The sequence below is a fragment of the Cariama cristata genome, unplaced genomic scaffold, assembly GCF_000690535.1.
Source record: "Cariama cristata isolate BGI_N322 unplaced genomic scaffold, ASM69053v1 scaffold21332, whole genome shotgun sequence".
Taxonomy (NCBI): domain Eukaryota; kingdom Metazoa; phylum Chordata; class Aves; order Cariamiformes; family Cariamidae; genus Cariama; species Cariama cristata.
In genome coordinates, this window is record NW_009604782.1 from 18,851 (window position 1) to 38,078 (window position 19,228).

Here is a 19,228-nt window from a genome sequence, read left to right on the forward strand (position 1 = left end):
TTATCATTTATCCCTGTTGGAGCTTGGGTCATAGCCAGTGCATGGTAGTATTGCACCAAGGAAGACAAACCTCTTTTTCTTCTAATTAGGCAGATTGCTACTCTGGTGGACACAGTAACATCTGGAAAACCTGGGACTAAATGGGCACCGAGCAGGAAGGGAGAAGCATATATATTGTCACACACTGATACAAAACTACAGGCTGCTTAGGTTAACAGACAGAGCCCAGCAAGTTTGCAAGCTAGAATGTAAATAAATATCTGTGTACAAGTAAACGTGTTCTTAATTGCTAGATAAATAGAGTTTCATTCCCAGGTATAAAACAGATGTAATATTTCAGTAGAATACCACTGGGTTCCTGTTGTTGCCTGAAAGCTGGGATATGACAACTCCTTTACAGAGATTCTGCTGCTTTCCAGATGCACTTGCCATTGCAGCGATCAGTACCATCTGAACAGGGGCTCTGCAGATATGACAGTAGATAGTTCTGCTTCTTGAAGACAAAAAGACTCCCGAGTGCAAAGAAAAAAAAGTTTATTGTAATTTATTTGTATATATTTATTGTACTTGTAATTTATCAAAGCCGTAACTTTCCTGTGGATGACTGAAACTGCAGAAGCAGAATTCTTTTTTAAGCAACTACCTCAAAGTGCTTATGGAGAATTTCTTCCAGCGTTTTGGTTCCCCCACACCTTGATGAAATAAAGTGACTGAACTGCACGTTGTTGGAATACCTGAAAGTTTAATTTGAGCAGGCTTCTCTGGTTCAGCTATCCATTAGACTTGCAGAGGAGAGTATGCCACTCAGCTTCCTATCTGACAAATGCCTCATTTGTATGTTAATGTTGAGTTGTGATTTCCAGGGAAAGCGTTCAGCGTGTTGTAAAGGGCCTTACTGGCAGATTGCAGCTAAATTGATGCTCGACTCACTAAATATTTACCCTACACATCCCACTTAATATGTCCAAAACCAGGCACACTGTGAAATCCTGAAACCTGATTCTGTGCTTGTGAAAGTCAGGAAGCTGGTAATGTCAGCACGGAGCAAAGCAGAGCACTGTGCGAGTCCACCAGCATGTGCCAGCACACCTCCAGCCCGCCTTGCAATCTCCCCACTCTTTGCGTGCTGTCACCCCATACACCGGGGCTTGCCTGGCTGCTGTTGCCTCAAAGCCAGGGCAGCACTGCAGCTGGTCCCCCACTTTTCCTACCTGCAGTTCTCGCAGCCCTGCTGCCCCTTCTTCTTCAGGGCTGCCCATGGCCCATAGAGGATGCGTCCCGTGGCACAGCTGGGGAGATGACCACTGCATCTTCAGCTGCTCCTTGCCATGTAGTTTACCATTGGGAAAAATGTTTGGGGTTAGGAGAGCCAAGGTAATGCTTTTGTGCCCTTGCCCTCCCCTGTCTCAGACATTCCTAATGAGCTAAAGCTGGCAGAGTGGTGAGGCGTAGGTTGGAGACCTCACAGCTCACCTGTTTGTTTTTATTCCCAAGCCTGCTCTCCCAATGAGTTCCAGTGCAGTAACAAGTCGTGCATCTCCATCATCTTTGTGTGTGACGGTGACAATGACTGCGGCGATGGCAGTGATGAAAGAAAATGCTCCCCTCTGACCTGCAACCCCAATGAGTTCCGGTGCAACAACAGCGTGTGTATCCCAGAGCTGTGGGTCTGCGATAACCAGCCAGACTGTGAGGATCATTCGGACGAGTCCGTAGAGAAGTGTGGCTACGATGCTAAGGCCCTCAACACCTGCGTGGCTCATGAGTTCCAGTGCAGCAATGGTGAATGCATCCACCTGAACTGGAAGTGTGACGGGGACGAAGACTGCAAGGACAAGTCTGATGAGCAGGATTGCCGTGAGTGTCTGCAGGGGTAGGGCAGGGCTGAGGGCTCTCCTTTGTGGGGGAGAGGGGCCAGAAGTCTACTGTGGGCTGTGTTTTAAGGCAAGTCTTTGATGTCTGTGCAGCGACTTTGGCCTGACAAGGAGCGTTTGTGTCCCAAGTGGCATGGCTGGGTGCCCAGCCAAGCAGGGTCAGGTATATTCCAGACTCCTTTTATGCTTTTTCCTTGAGGATTCAGAGAGGTGGTGCAAGAGCTGTTGGATGGTACCGTGCCTCAGAAAAGATCTGTTTCACTAGAAAGATGAGGAATGGAAAATGAGAAAAATGTTCACAGCCCTCAGGCTGCGTGGTGGGGTCACAGCCTGGAGGTTAGAAGCCGCAATGCTAAAGAGAATATATGATGAGCAGAAAAAAAATAATTCATTTTCTGCCTCTGAAGTTAGAGTATACTGAACAAGGCAGTCAGGAGCAGTACCTCTGAAGAATCCAGTTTGAAATGCACTTTGAGCTTGGCTTGATAAAGGCACAGAGCTAATAAATAATGAATTTCTTTTTAGCTGGCTTTATGCATTTAACACGGTGTTGTTGATGTGCGTGATACTTTGAATGTTTCATCCATTTTTAGCCACTGAACTGTTCAAGCTGGTCACTTACCTGAGGAGGGAGAGAGAGAGAGACAAGGAAATAAGAACAAAATGTTTTGCTAAAATATTCATAATGACAAGATTGAAATAAAATAAAATATTTACATAGCTGTGTATATTTAGCAGCTCTGACATTGGGCCACCTCTGGGGAGGAAGACAGCAACCAGCTGCAGAAACCAGACATTTTTGCAAAGGTGCCTAAGAAAATTGACAGCTTTTGCCAGCACCATCTTTTCAAACCCATGCCGATGCTAAGTCTAGGCTGGTGAGCTCAGAGAAGCTGTGTGGGAGAGCCCTTCAAGGAGTTGGGGATCAGACTTTCTCCCAGGCAGAGAGAGGCAGATGTAAATGCGGTGGCTCCTTTAGCAAGAGGAAGAGGATGTAGTTAGTCCTGGACACCACTGTTTGCACTGCAGGAGAGCAGGGGCATGAGCCACAGGTAAGCCTGGAGCTGCTGTGCCTTTAAAAGACCCAAGGACTCTCTTAAAAAAGAGAGGTGAGAGCAGAGTAGGAAAAGCCAAAAATGTTTTAAGAAGAGAGCAGCTTTGACTGCTGGGTACAAGGATATTATTGCTGTCAACCCCCTTCTGACTAGGGATGGATTAGGTAGGATGTCTTTTCCTTCATCTCCAGGAAGGTGGTATAGGAGCTGACAGAGCTCTTGGGCAGCAGTTACTCAGGCAGTTCTTCCAGGATCTGAAGCATCGCAGGGACAGCAGAGTCAGGAGACAAAGTTGGTTCCTGGCATCCATTTCAGGATGAAGTGACTGTAAGTAAGCCAGGCAGGAGCATGTCCAGTGGAGATGTGCAGTGATGGCTGGGACAGCCTGTGTTTGGTGCCTCTTTTCATTCTGAGACCTCCTGCAGACAGTCCTGTACTTGTATCCCCTCCGAATCAGGAGGCAGTGGCTAGGCCCACATTACAAACACAGGTGAAGAACTGGTGACTGGTGCAGGGAACTCCCAGCAGAACTGATCTCTGTCCCACGGGTTGCATTCCCTGCAGTGACGGCAGCCTGGCAGGATGGTTGAGTTTACACAACTCAGGAGAGGGAAAGGTAAGCTCCCTTCTATGTCCAAGTGGTGAAAGAGGGGAGCAGCTTACAGATGGCACTTTCTGATGAAAGGTCTCTAAAATTTCAATCCCTGTTGTTCAACTTGACAGGAATTGTTTTAAGTCTTTTACAGACCCCATTTACTTTGACACTCTGCTGGGTGAGAGGGGTGGGACTGTGCCCATGTACCTTGCTGAGGCAGAGAGACCACTCTGTTCCCCAGCTTCTTTACTTGATCTGACAGACACCAGCAATATCCAGCTAAGCTCAAACTGCCAAGACGCGAGACCCAAAAGGAGCATGGCTCTGACAGCATCCCTCAGCTGCAGAGCAGCTTTACCGAGCAGCACCTCCAGATATGCCAAGAGCAGCCTCCCTGGGGCAGAGGGCACAGCTGGACACCACTGCTGCACATCACAGTGCTGACAGCCAGTGGAGGAAGGAGGAAATGTGGCAGAAGTGACTTGAGACAATTATATCTCTGACTAGAGGAGATTTAGCACCCGAGGTTTTTTCCCAATAAGTCTCAGTACAGCACAATGTGCGGCTTGTCTACCCAGGAGAAATGAGCATGTGAGCTGCTGCTGCTGCTTTCAGTCCTGTGGGTGAGGAAACAGTGGGATTCAAAGCCTCATGTTTTAGCTGCTGCACCTGTGCAAACTAGGAGTCACCCCAGTGCCACAGAGGTGCGTAAGCCTGCTGCTGTTTACACCGCAGCAAGGGGAGTCTCTAAGGTAACAGCCAGGAGAAGACTTGCGGCACTGAGTACTGGTGTAGCTGATGGGTCGACTGGGTCAGAGTCAAAACTAATGTTTCTTCTCCATCCTGAATGCAACTGTTGTTTGGGTGCACATGCCTGCAGTAAGAAAGTGACATTTGAGAGCTCTGGAAACTCAACATCGCTGTTCATCTGTTGGACTGAAGAGTTTAAGGATTGACCTTTATTTTTTTTTTTCCTCCCCAGAGAGTCTCTTTTTGAGATCAGTACCACGTGGCAGGCAGGGAGTTACAGGTGTAGGACACTGCTCGGTCCCCTTAGCAACAGGGATGGCACAAGTACCTCTAGGTTTGACTTGATTAAAACTGCAGACACCAGCAGTATGTCCTGTCTTGCAAATTGGAATCGTAGGGGGTTTGCGTTGGATAAAATAAAGGGATGGGAGCTAATGCTTTAAAAAAAATGTCATGAGGGCATCACCAGTCATTTGTTAAAGCATTTTGCGGTGATAACCAAGTAGAGCAGAAATGACGGGTGACAATTGGTGAACAGGTTTTGGCAGCGAGACAGCAAATAAATAGGAGGGAATGAGTCATTTCAGGAAAGCTGTGTGAGAACATTCAGTGGTTGATTTTTTTTTCCCTAGCATATATATTCAAATATGTATATATATTTATAAAATTAACATTAGGTTAGATTTATTGGTCTCCAAATCTGGAATGGTTATATTTTTAAATGTCCTTTGCAACTCTCATTAGGGCATCCAGGAGGGAGAATAAATAACGCTTACAACTGACAGCTAGAAAACAGATCCTTTGAGACCTGACCTCACACGTGCCTCTGTGTCCTCATCTATAAAATGGGATTGATGCATTTTGCAAATGCTAGGGTTTTCTTGAGATTAAGTTCATTTGGGGGAGGGACAGAAGACAGAAGAAACACAGGCTCAGACTTGGAATCTGGAATATATCTGCTGAATTTGAGCAGTACAGCTTTGTGCCCAGTATTTGCAAATGGGAAGTGTGTCTGTCTGAGTGTGCCTGTTAATTTAGCAGGGCTTTGGTAAATGGTTTCATATTTGATTTGCGGAGCAGAGAAGCTGGCTATAAAACTGCTGAGAATTCACTGATTTAAGCCCTCCAAAATAACCCAGCGATTTTCTGAACATCTTGTGCAAAAAAACAGCACAACTCTTCCCTCTTCTTGGGATATTGCTCTGCTTTGGGACTGCTTCTGATGGCAACCTGCTGTCAATTCTGCCAGTGGTGCTGAGATGGGTTTGTGTCCTGGCTTCAGGACGACAAAGTTCTGACCCTCTCCCTTCAAACTTATGCTCTCCGGGCCAGGTATAAACACAGCATTCTCTCTTCTCCTACTCAAAAATGCACCAAAAAATGGAAATGCTGTATATGCATTTTAATATCTTTGTGATCAGTAGGAGTTGTTACTATATTTGCTCTGTTTAGATGTCTGTTAAGAGGCTCAGGGGCCAATCCTCAAAGTTCTGAACTTCCACAGCTCTGCTGGAGTGAGAAGTGAGCCAGGAAACCAAGCCTGGTCTCCAAACTTCTGTCTCTTCTTCTTGAAGCAAAAGCTTTGTGCAATGATATTGTACAGTCCCACATCTGTGTTTTGCAGTCCCTGTAGCAACTGAGCTAAGAACTGTGCTGTCATTTTCCTTTCAGTCTTGTGGTGCTTGTGCAACATTGTCTTTGCAGTTCCTGCAAAATTAGCCTTCATTTTAATTTGGTTTAGGATTAGAAACCTTTCTGTTCTTGGCATCTAGCTATAACTGCTTTTTAGAAGAGCTTTGAAGATTACAGTTGAGGTCAATTAGTAGGTTTTATAACGGCTGCCTTCCAAATCTGTAGCTGTTGTCATGCAGGTTTACTTGATAAACTGGAGACCTGTTCCTACTCCAGCAAGGAAAAGACCCCCCTTGGCTTTAATGACATGTTAGACTTTTGCGAGGGTTCGTACTTATAGTCAGAAATGGAGGACCATCCTTTCCTGTCCCCACATATAGAAGTTGCTACAAAAAAAGTGAACTGTTTTTCGTGTTGGGGATGAAGACAAGAAATAATTGTGGCAAGGGAATTTTTGGCTAGTCAGTAGGAAAAGATTTGCAGTGGCCGAGGTTTAGCTTGGAAGAGATCAGGATTGCCTTTGGGGAAGGTGGTCTCCATTGCCAGGGCATCTCCAGGCAGGTGGCTGTACGTGGTAGGAGCATTTCAAACAGAAGTGCCTCTGCATTCTGAATCAACCCCACATTGTGATCGTCTCCACATTGAGCTCTCAGTGCCCCTTCCAGATCTGTGGTCTGTGATTCTCCCAGACCACAGCTTTGTTTCTTCCCCTCCTTCATTTTTCTCCATTTAGAGCAGCAGTTCCCACATGCTTACTTTGGAGCTGCTGTCCCAGATGTCCCACTGAGGTTTCCCATTTCTGTGCTTGGGTTTATTAGCTGAAATGTGGCGACACAGCTGGTCCCATAACTATGCTTATTGCTTGAGATTTTTTTTCTTGCTTTGCAGCATTTTATGAATATAGTGCATATGTCTTTCCTCTCTAAGGAGCAGTGCAATTTCCAAACTTTCCTCATATGAATACTGTGTATTTCTAAAGGCAGGATTTCTCCCTTCCTCCACCGGACCTGCAGTTGTGGCTTTTCCTGTCTCTTGTGCCCTTCACCGGCTGAAGATGCACTAGAGCTAAATCCACTGAAGCAGTCATGAATCTGGATCCTGCGTTCTGTGGGATGCAATCACCAACAATGCTCAGCCCTTGTGCAACTAATACTTTATGGTATCAGTGCTAGCTCACTTCATGTCTGTGGCTCTTCCTGGGTTATCTGAAAGTAGTAATTTTTGTATTAGACCCAGTTTGTCAGATTGTCAAGGAAGGTCTGCCACGTAGCTCTCATCTCCCATGGAGTAACATCAGTGCTGACCTCCTCTAGCTATTGAGAGGCAGGGATTTTCTGTCATAGGATACTAGGATGGAATCAGCAAGATGGAAAGGCTAGAATCAAGAGCTCTCCAGGGTGCGCTGCCTTAATAGGATTTTAAGAAAACATCTGTAAGACGAGCCCCTCAGAAGTAAGTGGCATAACATGTCCCCGGAACGAGGAGCCTGTTTTGCCAGTAAACTACAGGCTGTGGCCCTTTGCTGGCTAGCAAGTGCCTGTACCCTTTGTCAGCACAAGTCTGGTCCCAGCTAGGGAGGTCTCTCACTTAGTGTAACCTTGAGGAGTATGGTCAGTGCAGCTCTCTGTTTTATTTTTTCCCCCAACTTTGCTGTTCATCAGATCTGTTTTGAGTCTGTACCAATCTGACCTGGGCAAATGAGCTTCAGGCTTGAAACCTGGCCTGACACTGTGGAGATATTTTTGACCTGTAACCCCAAGGACACCAAGCCGCAGTGCAGTGGAGCTCTTCTGCCTTCCAGTGGCCTGTTAGCTCATGGGCATTTAGTAACCCAAATGACCATGTCTGTGTTGCGAGCTTTGTCCCTGTTGTGACCACATTGGCTTTGTCAGAGTCAATACATGTTGCTTGCCCATGCCCTTAGCCTGAATACACTTCGAAATACAATTTTTTCTGAAGGAAGGAGAGCTGAGGAGCAGTTGCCTTTGCTTACCCAGTGCCACTCTGCACTCCTGGTTGGAAAGCAACCTGGCCTCTCACATAGACTGAAGACCCCAGAAGGGTTCCACTGCTGATAGTTTTGATCCCTGCTCACTTTCTTGTGTCTCACCCGAGAAGCTTCACTGCCTGCACTAATTCTGTTTTGACTAGATCTGCTCATACAGGATTTGGGGCTCTTTTCCCAAGGATGTGGAGGGTGATCTGGGATGGCAGAGGGGCACAGGAGGGTAGTGGCTGAGGCAGCTGCTGCCTTTGTTGCTTTGGTGAAAGCAGCTGATGCTTTGTGACGTTTGCTGACAGAAGGTGCAAAACTCCAGCAGTGTCAGAGGTATGTGGCTAAAAGGTACCACACAAAAGGTACCGTGCTTTTTGTGGCTAATACTTGAATGTGTTGTCCTAAAGCTCTGGTGACCTGCCGGCCAGATGAATTCCAGTGTGGCGATGGGACCTGTATCCACGGAGCAAAGCAGTGTGACAAGGTGCACGACTGTCCTGACAACAGCGACGAGGCGGGCTGTGTCCAAGGTAGGTACAGACAGCTCTGCATTCCTCACGCTCTGTGGTATAAGCCTGTGAGAGCTTCATGGCCATTGGAAAGGGAAGAGGCCTGTGCTGCTGCTCCGGGCCATGGCAGGCTGCTTCCTGTTTTAAGCCGTTCTGGCAGTGGGCTTACTTGGGAGAGATGGTTGTGCTGACCAGGCAGACTGCATGACTTGAAAAGTTCCTTGCATGATACTCAGGCTTAATGTTCATTTGCTTAATTCCATCCCATTTCTGCTAATGACACCCTCTTGAAGCTTTATGTCAGGCTTTTTGTTGTCAGGAGCCTCATCTAACTTAGTTGCTTTCCTCTCTTGCCCAACATGACAGAGTCAGCATGTGAAAGTCCCAGCAAGTTTCAGTGTAAGAGTGGAGAGTGCATTGACGGAGGCAAAGTGTGCGATTCACATAGAGACTGCAGGGACTGGTCTGACGAGCCTCTGAAAGAATGTGGTACAGTACTTGCCTTCTATGTGTTGCTCCTGTTGTAACTGCTTCCCCTCTCCTCCATCTGGTGCTCACAGCTTTGAGTGTAACCACATGTAGCTGCTAATGCTATTTCTCACTGTGCTCCTCTTTCCTTGCCTTTATTCCCTCATCACCGTTCATATGAATGTAATTAGTAGCCTAGTCTGATCATCTGTAAGTTTGAACTGTACCCTTCTCAGCTCAGCTTTTATTCTTGGAGGGATGTATGAACTCAGCATGGGACTAGGAACCAGGAATTCCCCCTCTCCCCAGATACTAGTGACCTTCACAGCACAGACCAGTTTATTTAGTCTCATTGCCTAAATTATCTTTGAATTGTAAGATGATGATAACATCATAAAAATTTAGCATTGGGAACGTGCTTTGAAGGTGAAAATACATAGAGTGGCAGAATTGACAGAGATGACTTCAGCCGTTTCTGGGTTTTACGTGTTGTTGCTGCTTCCCTTAGAAATGACAGCAGGCTGCTCTCTGCAGCATCCTACCAGCTCTGGGCTAGCGAGAATGCACAATCCATGAGAGCCGGTTCTGCACTGGGGCTGTCGGAGTCAGGAGAATGGAAAGGCCAGGCCAGAGAGCTGTGCCACTCTCCCTAGAGCAGCCCCTCTCTCACCTTTCCCACTGGGCATTGTGGGCATCAGCCCCAATCTGGAGCATTACTCAAACACATTGGGTTTTTTCCCCAGTGGAGAAATGTCTCAGACAGGCATCCCTTTCCATGACGACATGGAGCTCAGTGCCTGCATCTTAAATAACTCACATTCAGGAAGAACTGTCAATCTCTCCTCTGTATCAGACAAGAAGTGTGTGTGCATGCCTAGTGAGGATGCTCTTAACTTGTGCTTTCAGTATGCCCTGGCTTTCTTCCACACTAATCCACATCTCCCTGTCTTTCTGAGTGGGTGTTGCAACTTGTCTGTCTGTAGAGGTCTCCCAACAAAGCTGGCAGCCCAGTTTGGCTCGGGAGACTGGGCAGTGGCATGACATAGCTGGGCTTGGTGCTCAACCTTGCAATGGTGCCATGGCTGACTTGGTGCAGTCCCAGGCTGGCAGTGAAGTGTCCTTTGAGTTAGGAAGCTGAGCAGAAACTAGCCCCCAAAGGAAACATGTTTCTTTAAGAGTGCAGAATGATGTGGATTGCTGTGAATGTAACGCCCACGCACAAGTAATCCATGCAGAAGGCAGGAGGTGCAGGACATGCTCCTCATCTTGGTGTGTCTGTCTAGCTGTGTGCTAGACAGTGCAGCATGCTTGAGATGCCCCAAAAAAAGCAGGGCAGAAGACAGAACATCACTTCTCTTATTTTAGGCAGGCAATGAATATACTGCTGAAGTTTGGGTAATGGGCAGCAGCTGCCCAGCAGAAAGAGAACAGACTAATGTCTCTACCGGCTCCTCCTCAGCTCCTATTGAGAAGTGGAGCAAGTGAACCAGCACTTTATTTACAGTCTCTAAATCCGTTCCACAAAGCACCTCTGAGACCATGGGAATCATCTGGGTGAGGGTCTGCTTGTTAGTCGAAACAACCTTTGTAGTGTTTTGAAGAGAGCAGTTCTGCATGTTTATGACCCAATTTGCTAGAGGCCTATGCAAGCGTAGGAATAGGTGATATTCATTAATAAACATCATTGAACAGTGACAACACACAATGTCACTCTGTGGACACCTTCTTGTAGCCCAGTGAACTTGCTGTATTAATAATGTATTGATATCTACATGTGTGTTTCTTTGATAGGAAGGTGAAAGCTATTAATAACGTATTGATATCTATATGTGTGTTTCTTTGATAGGAAGGTGAAAGCATCCCAGAGCTGAGATGAGGTTCCTTCTGGCATGGCATTTTCCTAGTCTTACTGACTTAATTGGCTTGTGGTTCTTTTTATTTTCTTCCAAGAGCACTGGTTTAATGGCTGTGCTGTACTGCTCACCTGCAGTGTGCAAGGAAGCAAGAAGTAAAAGATAAATGAAAAATTTGCCTTTAAATTGCATTATAGATTGAAGGAAATTGGTTTTCCTTGTTCTAGTGAGCCCACTATCCTACAAATACCACAGCTTCTGAAAACTTACTTAGGGAGAGGGCTTTTATCTTTACCTTGTGTAGCTTAATTACGACAACAAGAAACGTTATTTCTGACAGGAAACCAGCTTTCCTCAACCTCTCATTCAGTTCTAGTTGCAAGGATCCATTTAGTCTGTTTTTCATTTCAGCACTTGAAAGCAGGATCAGAGAGGTGGCCTTGGATTAGACAGGGACCCAGGAGAGGATGGGGGCTGTTGCTTCATAAATGGCACACTTGGGCTGATGGAGGCTGCCAGCAGAAACTGTCGTGTGGGACGTGTTTGTGGGAGGACTGTATCTCGGTGCTAATGGAGTATCTCTGACAGACTGTACTTTGGTGTTTTCGGGAATTTTCACATAGATCATTCCTTGGAGCTAGATGGGAAAATAGTACAGTATTTCAAAATAGCTGGCCCCTGGGAGATGAGACTCCCCGAGCATGAATTATTAAAGCTCAGAGAGACTGTTCAGAAAAGTCAACATGAACCAGCGCATGGGGAAGAAGGAGTCTCCTGGAGAAAGCCCTTAGGTCCCTTGGAGGTTTCTCACATGTGGCAGAACATGCTCAAAGCAGCAGCTCTCTGATGGGATGAGATGCAGAGATTCACATACACTGTATCCCCAGGGCTCCCTGTTCATTTAGCCACTAGCTTTCAGCCCAAATGATCCTACAGTGTTAGTCTGGAATAATAAAGAGCAAGAAAGTGATATGGTGGTGGCTTCCTATCTGTGAAGTCACTCATATGCTCTACGGGACCAGCTCCTGGCTACCAAAAACTGATAGATATGAGAAAATTTCTGAGGACTTCTCTAAATTTTATTCAGTCTTACAACTAAAAGCTCTCCTTTGTCATAGATAATCTGTATATCCCTTCCAGGTATTAATGAATGCTCTATGAACAACGGTGGTTGCTCACACATATGCAAAGACTTGAAGATTGGTTATGAATGTGAATGCCCGCCCGGATACAAGCTTCTGGATAAAAAAACGTGTGGAGGTAATTTACATGCAAACAGCAGTCCCTTGTGTTTTCACCATACAGAGACATGATTATATTCACTTCAGCGTTGCTCCATCACAGATGGTTTGATTTCAAGTTATTGATGGGTTTCAAACACTCCTTTCAGACATAGATGAATGTGAGAATCCAGACGCTTGTAGCCAGATCTGCATTAATTACAAGGGGGACTACAAATGCGAGTGCTACGAGGGATATGAGATGGACACCCTGTCCAAGAACTGCAAAGCTGTAGGTAAGACAACGCCACAGGCACTTAAACTTTGCTTGCTCAACATTACAACTCTGATAAGAAAACATGCTTGCAGGGCTGAGGCTAGGGGAACAGAAACAAAAGGAAACTAGCAAAGCAAGCAAGCAAGCAAAGACATTTCATTTTGAGCAGCACAGAACTGCTGCAGTGACAGCAGATGCATCTCTAGGCAAGAACTACTGCTCGTGCAGATCAGAATATTTTAACAGTGTACAGAGCAAGATTACAGTCACTAGTTGGCTGTTTGAAGCTGAAACGAGAAAAGAAAGTCTCTTGACAGGTGTTACTAAAAGCAGTATAGCAAAAACATTTAGTGGTAGTAGTATTAAAAGGAAGAAAACATCCCAATTAAAACTCGGTAGGTTAGCCGCCTCTCCACCCTCCTAGCGTCTTATGCAAATACCATGAACACCAGCAGTTTGCTTGACCTTACTGCAAAAATGAATGTTAATGTCAGAGGGATAGAAAGCTGAACTGTGCAAGACTGAGCATTAGCCATGCTGGAGGTTTCTTTAATGGAAATAGTGGGTCTCCTGGGGAAAGTGAGTTACCTGCAATACAAAATTGCTTCTCTAGGGTTATCCTGCACATGAATGTGCCCTCTTTCTTCCCGGGTTCTATATGGTATGCACAGTGTCCTCCTGTCCTCATAAAGTCTGTTAGTCTCACACCCGCACTGACCCAAATCCTGGGACACTGATCTGCTTGTTGGTTAGAAAATTCTGTTGTGCCCAAGAGTCTGTGCTGGGAGCCCTGCAGCACGATGTATTCCAGAGCTAGAACCTCATTGCAGCTCTTCCCTTTCAGTATCATGTTCCTCGGTCCCCTTTTGTCCTTCCCAGTGGAAAGGTACTCTTTGTTAGGATCTTCTACTGGCCACTGTTGGAGCCCAACCAGTCTAACCCACTAAAGCTCGTTCTGAGCCTCCCATCCTGTCCACACCTCAAACAGGGAGGTGTGCAAAAAGCGAACTAAAGCTTTAGCTGTTTGACTTGCAGCTTATTTTGGTGACACCTAAGAACACAGAGAATCACGTGCTCTGCTACTTGTAGAGGGCAAGGACCTGCACTTCTTGACCTGAGCCTTAGAGACACAGATGCGTCTGCCTCCTACAGTAGGCAGCTGGCCTCCATGGGGCCCACTGTGAATAACCGTGGAGGCTAAGGTGCTGGCTGTGGTCTTCTAAGCAAAATAACCTGGGTTTCTATGTGTCCTGCTGTCCCATGTTTTGGAAAGTTCAGGTCAAGTTCATGCTTCTGGAGAGGCTCGGGGCTGGGCTGGCCTGAGATCACGACTGCAGTAGCAGTATCACCAGTATCACCCAGGCTGAACGCTCTGGCCCCACAAAAAAGAGATGTGAACTGCCTGAGCCCTCAGGTGGACTGAGTTCCGCGTGTACATGACGGTCTAAAATTCCTCCCTGGCAACCAGTGGTGGCTTTGCTGGAATCAGGGTGGCTCTGTCAAGCTTCAAGTCTGGCTGCCTCCCTTCCCTCCAGCCAGGGCAGAGCACTGTCTCTTCCTTGTCCTGGCCATGAGTCACCAAAATCTGGCCTACGTGCTTTGTATCTCAAATGTGTAACTGAAAGTGCGAGCATTCCCCTGAGTTTTGCTTGTGGCTTAGCAGAATGGGCAGACCAAGAGCCAGTGGGCATCTAGTGACCACAGAGGTGCTGCGGTCCTCCATGTCCACATGCGATAGCTCTGCCTCTGGAAGCCATTTACACTTGCTTCTAGTGTGGTGTAAAGCTTCCTTACAAAGCAGGACTATCAGTGACTGTTGTTTGAGAAATAAAAGCCAAATCCAAGTCAGCTGCTAAAATGACAAATGCGCTGATTTTCTGTGGTAGGCAAGAGTCCGTACCTGATCTTCACCAATCGCCATGAGGTCCGTAAGATAGACCTGGTGAAAAGGGACTACTCTCGCATCATTCCCATGCTGAAGAATGTCGTGGCACTGGACGTGGAGGTGTCAACAAACAGAATATATTGGTGTGATTTGTTCTACCGAAAAATCTACAGGTAAGGGGCAGGAGAGGATGTGCGTTTTGATACCTCTCCAAAGCTATGGTTCAATCTGTACCCCTTAAGGACAATCTGCAGAGAACAATGCAGGGTACAGTGAACCTCAGGGCTTTTCTTCCCTTACTGGATTACCTGTTATGGCCCAGACTTTGTAAGCTTTTTTCGGAATTGCTAAAGAAATCAGGGGCTTGTGCAGTTATCTGGTTTGATAATACAGGAAGGCTTTTCATCAATAACAGATCCTTCTGCATTTGTGCAATTACACGTTGGCTCTTGTTTACTGAATCATGATACTGCTAAGTGATGCTGCATGAGACTGCTGCTGTGCTGTGTGCGTCCTGTACGTGAAACCACAAAGGACTTAACATCTGAAAGCACAAAGGAGGCAAATGGTGGGAGCAGGGAGGTAGCAACACAGACATTGGCTGCTCACTGTAGTCTCTAGTAGACTAAATTTAAATTCACAGCACTTGACCACAGTACACATTCTGTAATTCGCATTCTTCCTTCTCCTTCAGCTGCTTTTATGGCATCTATCACAGTATTATGTACCAGGGCTTGTGAGTGTGCCTAGTGAAAAATGCATTTAATTTATGTGCTGAAAATCCCCCATGTATATTCTGATTTGCATAGCTATTGCACCGTATTGCAGCTTCTACAGTGATTTGTTCTGGATTTTAGCTAATGATCAGGCAAAGGTTGATTGGTTTCAGTGTGTGGGAGCCAAGCCAGGGTTTGTGCAGGCTGTGGTAGCTCCCATGCTGAGTATTAAGCACTGAAGTAGCTAGGGAGGTACCCTGAGTGGGCCTGTGGGGCTCTGAAAATGGGGAGATGGTTCAGAAGAAAGCTGGCTGCTTTCACGGTGTCTGATTCTGTAGGCACAGGCAGGGGTGGGTCAGGGCCTTGTCTTCATACATGGGGAATTATTCAAGAAACTGCTCCTTCTCCAGCTCTCTGACAGTGAATGCCCTGGGATGCCGGGGGCCACTGAGCAGTGTTCATACCCTGAACATGGCAATACCAAGCCTTTATCTTTTTCCAAGCAGCAGAATTTTTCTCTTTCTTACTCCTGTCTGCATTAGCTTTGTTGCGAGTCCCACTTTTTCTGCAGACCAAGCTGTGCAATTATAACTTCTTAACAATGAATGTTCCTGTTTAAGATGCTGCTACTATCACTAATATCAAACACTTGTAAACAAAAGGCCACCATGTCCTTCCAGCAGAGTACAGCACTCCACCTGCAGGAGTTCTCTGGGAAAAAGCAGTCTGTAGTTGAGAGGCTATCACAAGGTGGAAACTATGGTACAGGAGGTAATTGCTGGCAAAAAAAGCCATCTTTCTTAATGCTCGCCTCACTTGCCTTTCCAGATCCTCTCCTATTGAGGTGACGTCCTCTTTGCGGTGTCAGATCTTTTACAATATTTCGTTACTGGGAGAATTGAAATGTCATCTGTATTTCAACCCTCCCATTCTGAAAGCCGCAAGAGCCTCTCTCGGCTTTCCCATGCAGTGAGTCACATTGAGGGTACAGCGCAGCAGCTCACTGCAGTGGTGGGCGGGAAGTATTGAACACTACTGTTTCACTGGGGTGGAATTAACTGACCTTGAGGTGTGTAGTTAGAACATGTGGTACTCGTCAGACTAAAATAAGAGTCTTGGGAGTGTTGTCAGATGCCCCGCAGAACCCTGATGATACCGTTCGTTTGGTGTTGGGTCAGAGAAGCCAAAACCACTCCTTCTAGCGAAGATGGTAGCGTGCTGTTAATCCAGGCTGACTCTGCATAGCCATTCCAGCCTGGGCCACAGACCATAAAATAGTGTCAAGAATTCCTCGTTTTAGCCGTTTGTTTCCAAGTCTCTAATCTGATACTTGCGAGCTCAGCTCCCGTATGACTTACCTTCTCATTCCATGACCAAAGGCAGGATGGCCAGTGAACAGGAGATGTAAACCATCTTGTAGTTTCAAATGTGTGGGGAGGGACGGAAAGTTTCTGCTGTGTTGTAACTTTTTTAAGATGTACCAAGTTATTCTAAGAGCCAGACTAAGCTCTTAGAAACACTGATGCAAACTCAGAATAACTCCATTTCAGTTCATTCAGTGCAATTGACATTGGTGCAGGGGCAACAGAGCAGAATCAGCCTGTGTTCTTGTAGGAGCCTCGTTGAGTTATTTATGAAACATCCATGTGGAGTTTGCTGCCTTTCATTAGCGTTTTGAAAGATTTTGAGTTTGCCACTGATACTTAGTGAACATTTTCTTTGTATCTAACGAGATCACTTGCCAAATTAGTACAGCTCCATGAATTCCTTTGATGAATCATAATTAGTTATACAGGTCCTAATTCTGCAATACATTTAAGCAAATTTATTTGCATGCTAAGTTCAACTCTGTTCAGCAAAGCACTGGAGATTATATGTCTAATGTCCATAAATCCCATGAATCGATGCCATTGAAGTTAATGTGCCTGAAGTCAAATGTTTTGCTGAATTGGGCAGTTTATAGCAGGAAGCAGGTAGAAAAATAAAATGACAGTTCCCTATTCTGGACATGCCTGCCATCCAGATACAGGGAAATAAGAACAAGTTGTAGGAGAAAGGGGAAGGTTGCAGCATGCAGCCGTAAGGGTTTCTATGTCATTCATGCTGCCACACGTGCACTTTGTTTCTGTGGGGTTGTAGTGGTGCTACCTGACATTCAGCTTTCTGAGGTCCAAGCCCATGCACACGTCCGCAACCCTCTCTGTGCCATGTGTCGGTCCAGTGACGAGTCCTGTCTTTGCAGTGCCTACATAGACAAAGCGAGTGACACAGCTGAGCAGGTGATTTTGATAGACAGCCAGCTGAACTCTCCTGAAGGACTGGCAATAGACTGGGTTCATAAGAATATCTACTGGACAGATTCCGGAAACAAGACCATCTCAGTGGCCACTGCAGATGGAAGCAGAAGGAGGACACTTTTCAACAGTGACCTCAGTGAGCCAAGAGCCATTGCTGTTGATCCCACACGGAGGTAGGTGTAAAGACCACAAACACTCCCTTTGCCATCAGAGATGTTCCAGTCTTCTTTCTGCCTCTCTTAAAAGCTTCTGGGTGGTTCTCATCTCATCAAGGCTTCAGATGCTCTTTAAGATAAATAGATCTATTGAACTTAAATGAGACTCCAGAGATAGTTCAGCTAACTCTTTGCAAGGCCACTGCTGTTAAAGAAAGTTCTGAAAATAATGGTCAAATCATGTGTTTGATGGGCCTGAGCTGGTCCAGGCACATAGGTTGCACTGGGAAATGAAGTAGTCTGTCTGATGTGTATGGGCTATTTGGGTAAGTGAAGTCCATGTACCTAGCAGAGACACCAGGAGGTAGTTTGCATGGGGTTCCCAAGCTGAGATTTTTCATTCTGGTGTGAGCTTTGTGGCAGAGTACCCTGTGGGACAGTGTGCGGCTCCCCTAGCTGCGTATCAGAATTAGCTTAAGTGGCTGAGGGGCTTTGCTATAATAAGGAGAGAACAGGGCACCTCCTACTCCGATGAGTAGTGCAGATTCCTTACACTAGAGCCCAATTTACTGTTCTCTTGCGTCTGTCTCTTCCAGGTTCATGTACTGGTCTGACTGGGGAGACAAAGCTAAGATCGAGAAAGCTGGCCTGAATGGTGTGGGGCGGCAAGTGCTGGTGACTGACAACATTGAGTGGCCAAATGGCATCACGCTTGGTAAGTGCCCAGGTTAGAGCTACAGCATCCACTGTAGTTGACATACATTTATTTTTATTGTTAAATAGGAAAACAAAATTGTAAATGCGCAAAAGCACCTGCACACAAAAAGCCTGGAAATACTTTGTCGCTTATGGCTTACCAACACAAGCAATTTTATTTCAGTAGCAAGCATAGGCAGTAAGTCTTGCCACAGTCAGAACCTCATACTGCAGGAGCTTTGAGTTGCTTTTAGCTGTGCCTTAAGGCAAAGGGAAATTTTGGGGGAGAATGCAGAGCTGCAACAACCTTTTGGAAGTCCAGGAAGCATCAGAGAGTCCTTGGTGCTGGTGTCTCTGGACCTGTCTCAGAAAACAGTGTCAAGATACTTCATTGGGCTGATTAATGCATGGTACATCAAGGAAAGAGACACAGCCTGCAGAGCCCCTTCCCCATCGACATGCCTGCCCAGCCACTCTGGGTGGGGGTACCGAGATGGAACCCATCTTAGCTCGTATCTGTTCTGGCTGCCACACCAAGGTGCAGGAGTGGAAAGGTTTCCTGCCCTCGTGGGGCAGCAGGGGACAGCCGCCTCTGGAGTTACAGCCGAATGTGTTTAACACCATGCAGATGTGAGGGTCTTTGCTTGGGTTTGTATTTGAAAATTCTGGCCATGACAAGGATGTAGGAGAAAATGACGCTACCATTGCATAGTGAAGTGCTACTGCTGTGAACAAATCGTGTTATCCTTTAGTAATTAAGAAATTAATTAATGACTTGTTTAATTACAGAACTTGTTTTGTGTTGGCACTTATCCACTTGCATTCTGTTCAGTGAATCTCATCCAAAATGAGTGAATTTGCTCCAGGAAGAGAAATTCAGTGCATAGCAATCTAAATAACATTGGTTTCTCCCCTCTCACTCTTACCCACACCCTCCCCAAAACCTGTCTGGTTGTGGTAGGATTGTCCCCACCACCAGCATTCCCCAGCCTGCAGCACAAGAAGGGTTTCTGGACCCAGGATTCGTCTTCATTGAAAATGCGTAAGTCGCACAGCTCCTTCAGAGAGGTGTTTCATTTGAATCACAGTTGTTGGCCAGCAAGAGGCCAAGGAGTGAATAGCCTGGAGAGGGATGAAGCTTCTCACACAGGCACTGAGTGACTCTGGGAAGCCCAAACTGCTGCGGGCCTGCTCCTCCTGGTAACAAAAGAACCTCATCGTACAAAGCTATCGGTCAGGCATTCCCCCCA

At 46.3% G+C, this 19,228-nt stretch overlaps 1 protein-coding gene across 1 annotated transcript in view; it reads left to right on the forward strand.

Moving 5' to 3' along the window:
- LRP8 (low density lipoprotein receptor-related protein 8, apolipoprotein e receptor) overlaps positions 1-19,228 on the forward strand; it is a gene marked incomplete at its 5' end in the record, with an annotated part of 43,923 nt that overhangs the window by 16,111 nt on the left and 8,584 nt on the right. Inside the window, 8 exons of the mRNA XM_009695749.1 lie at positions 1,495-1,857; positions 8,310-8,432; positions 8,778-8,900; positions 11,873-11,992; positions 12,123-12,248; positions 14,116-14,287; positions 17,073-17,300; positions 17,879-17,997. Of these exons, the coding sequence (XP_009694051.1) occupies positions 1,495-1,857; positions 8,310-8,432; positions 8,778-8,900; positions 11,873-11,992; positions 12,123-12,248; positions 14,116-14,287; positions 17,073-17,300; positions 17,879-17,997 (1,374 nt within the window). The remainder of the gene's footprint in view (positions 1-1,494; positions 1,858-8,309; positions 8,433-8,777; positions 8,901-11,872; positions 11,993-12,122; positions 12,249-14,115; positions 14,288-17,072; positions 17,301-17,878; positions 17,998-19,228) is intronic.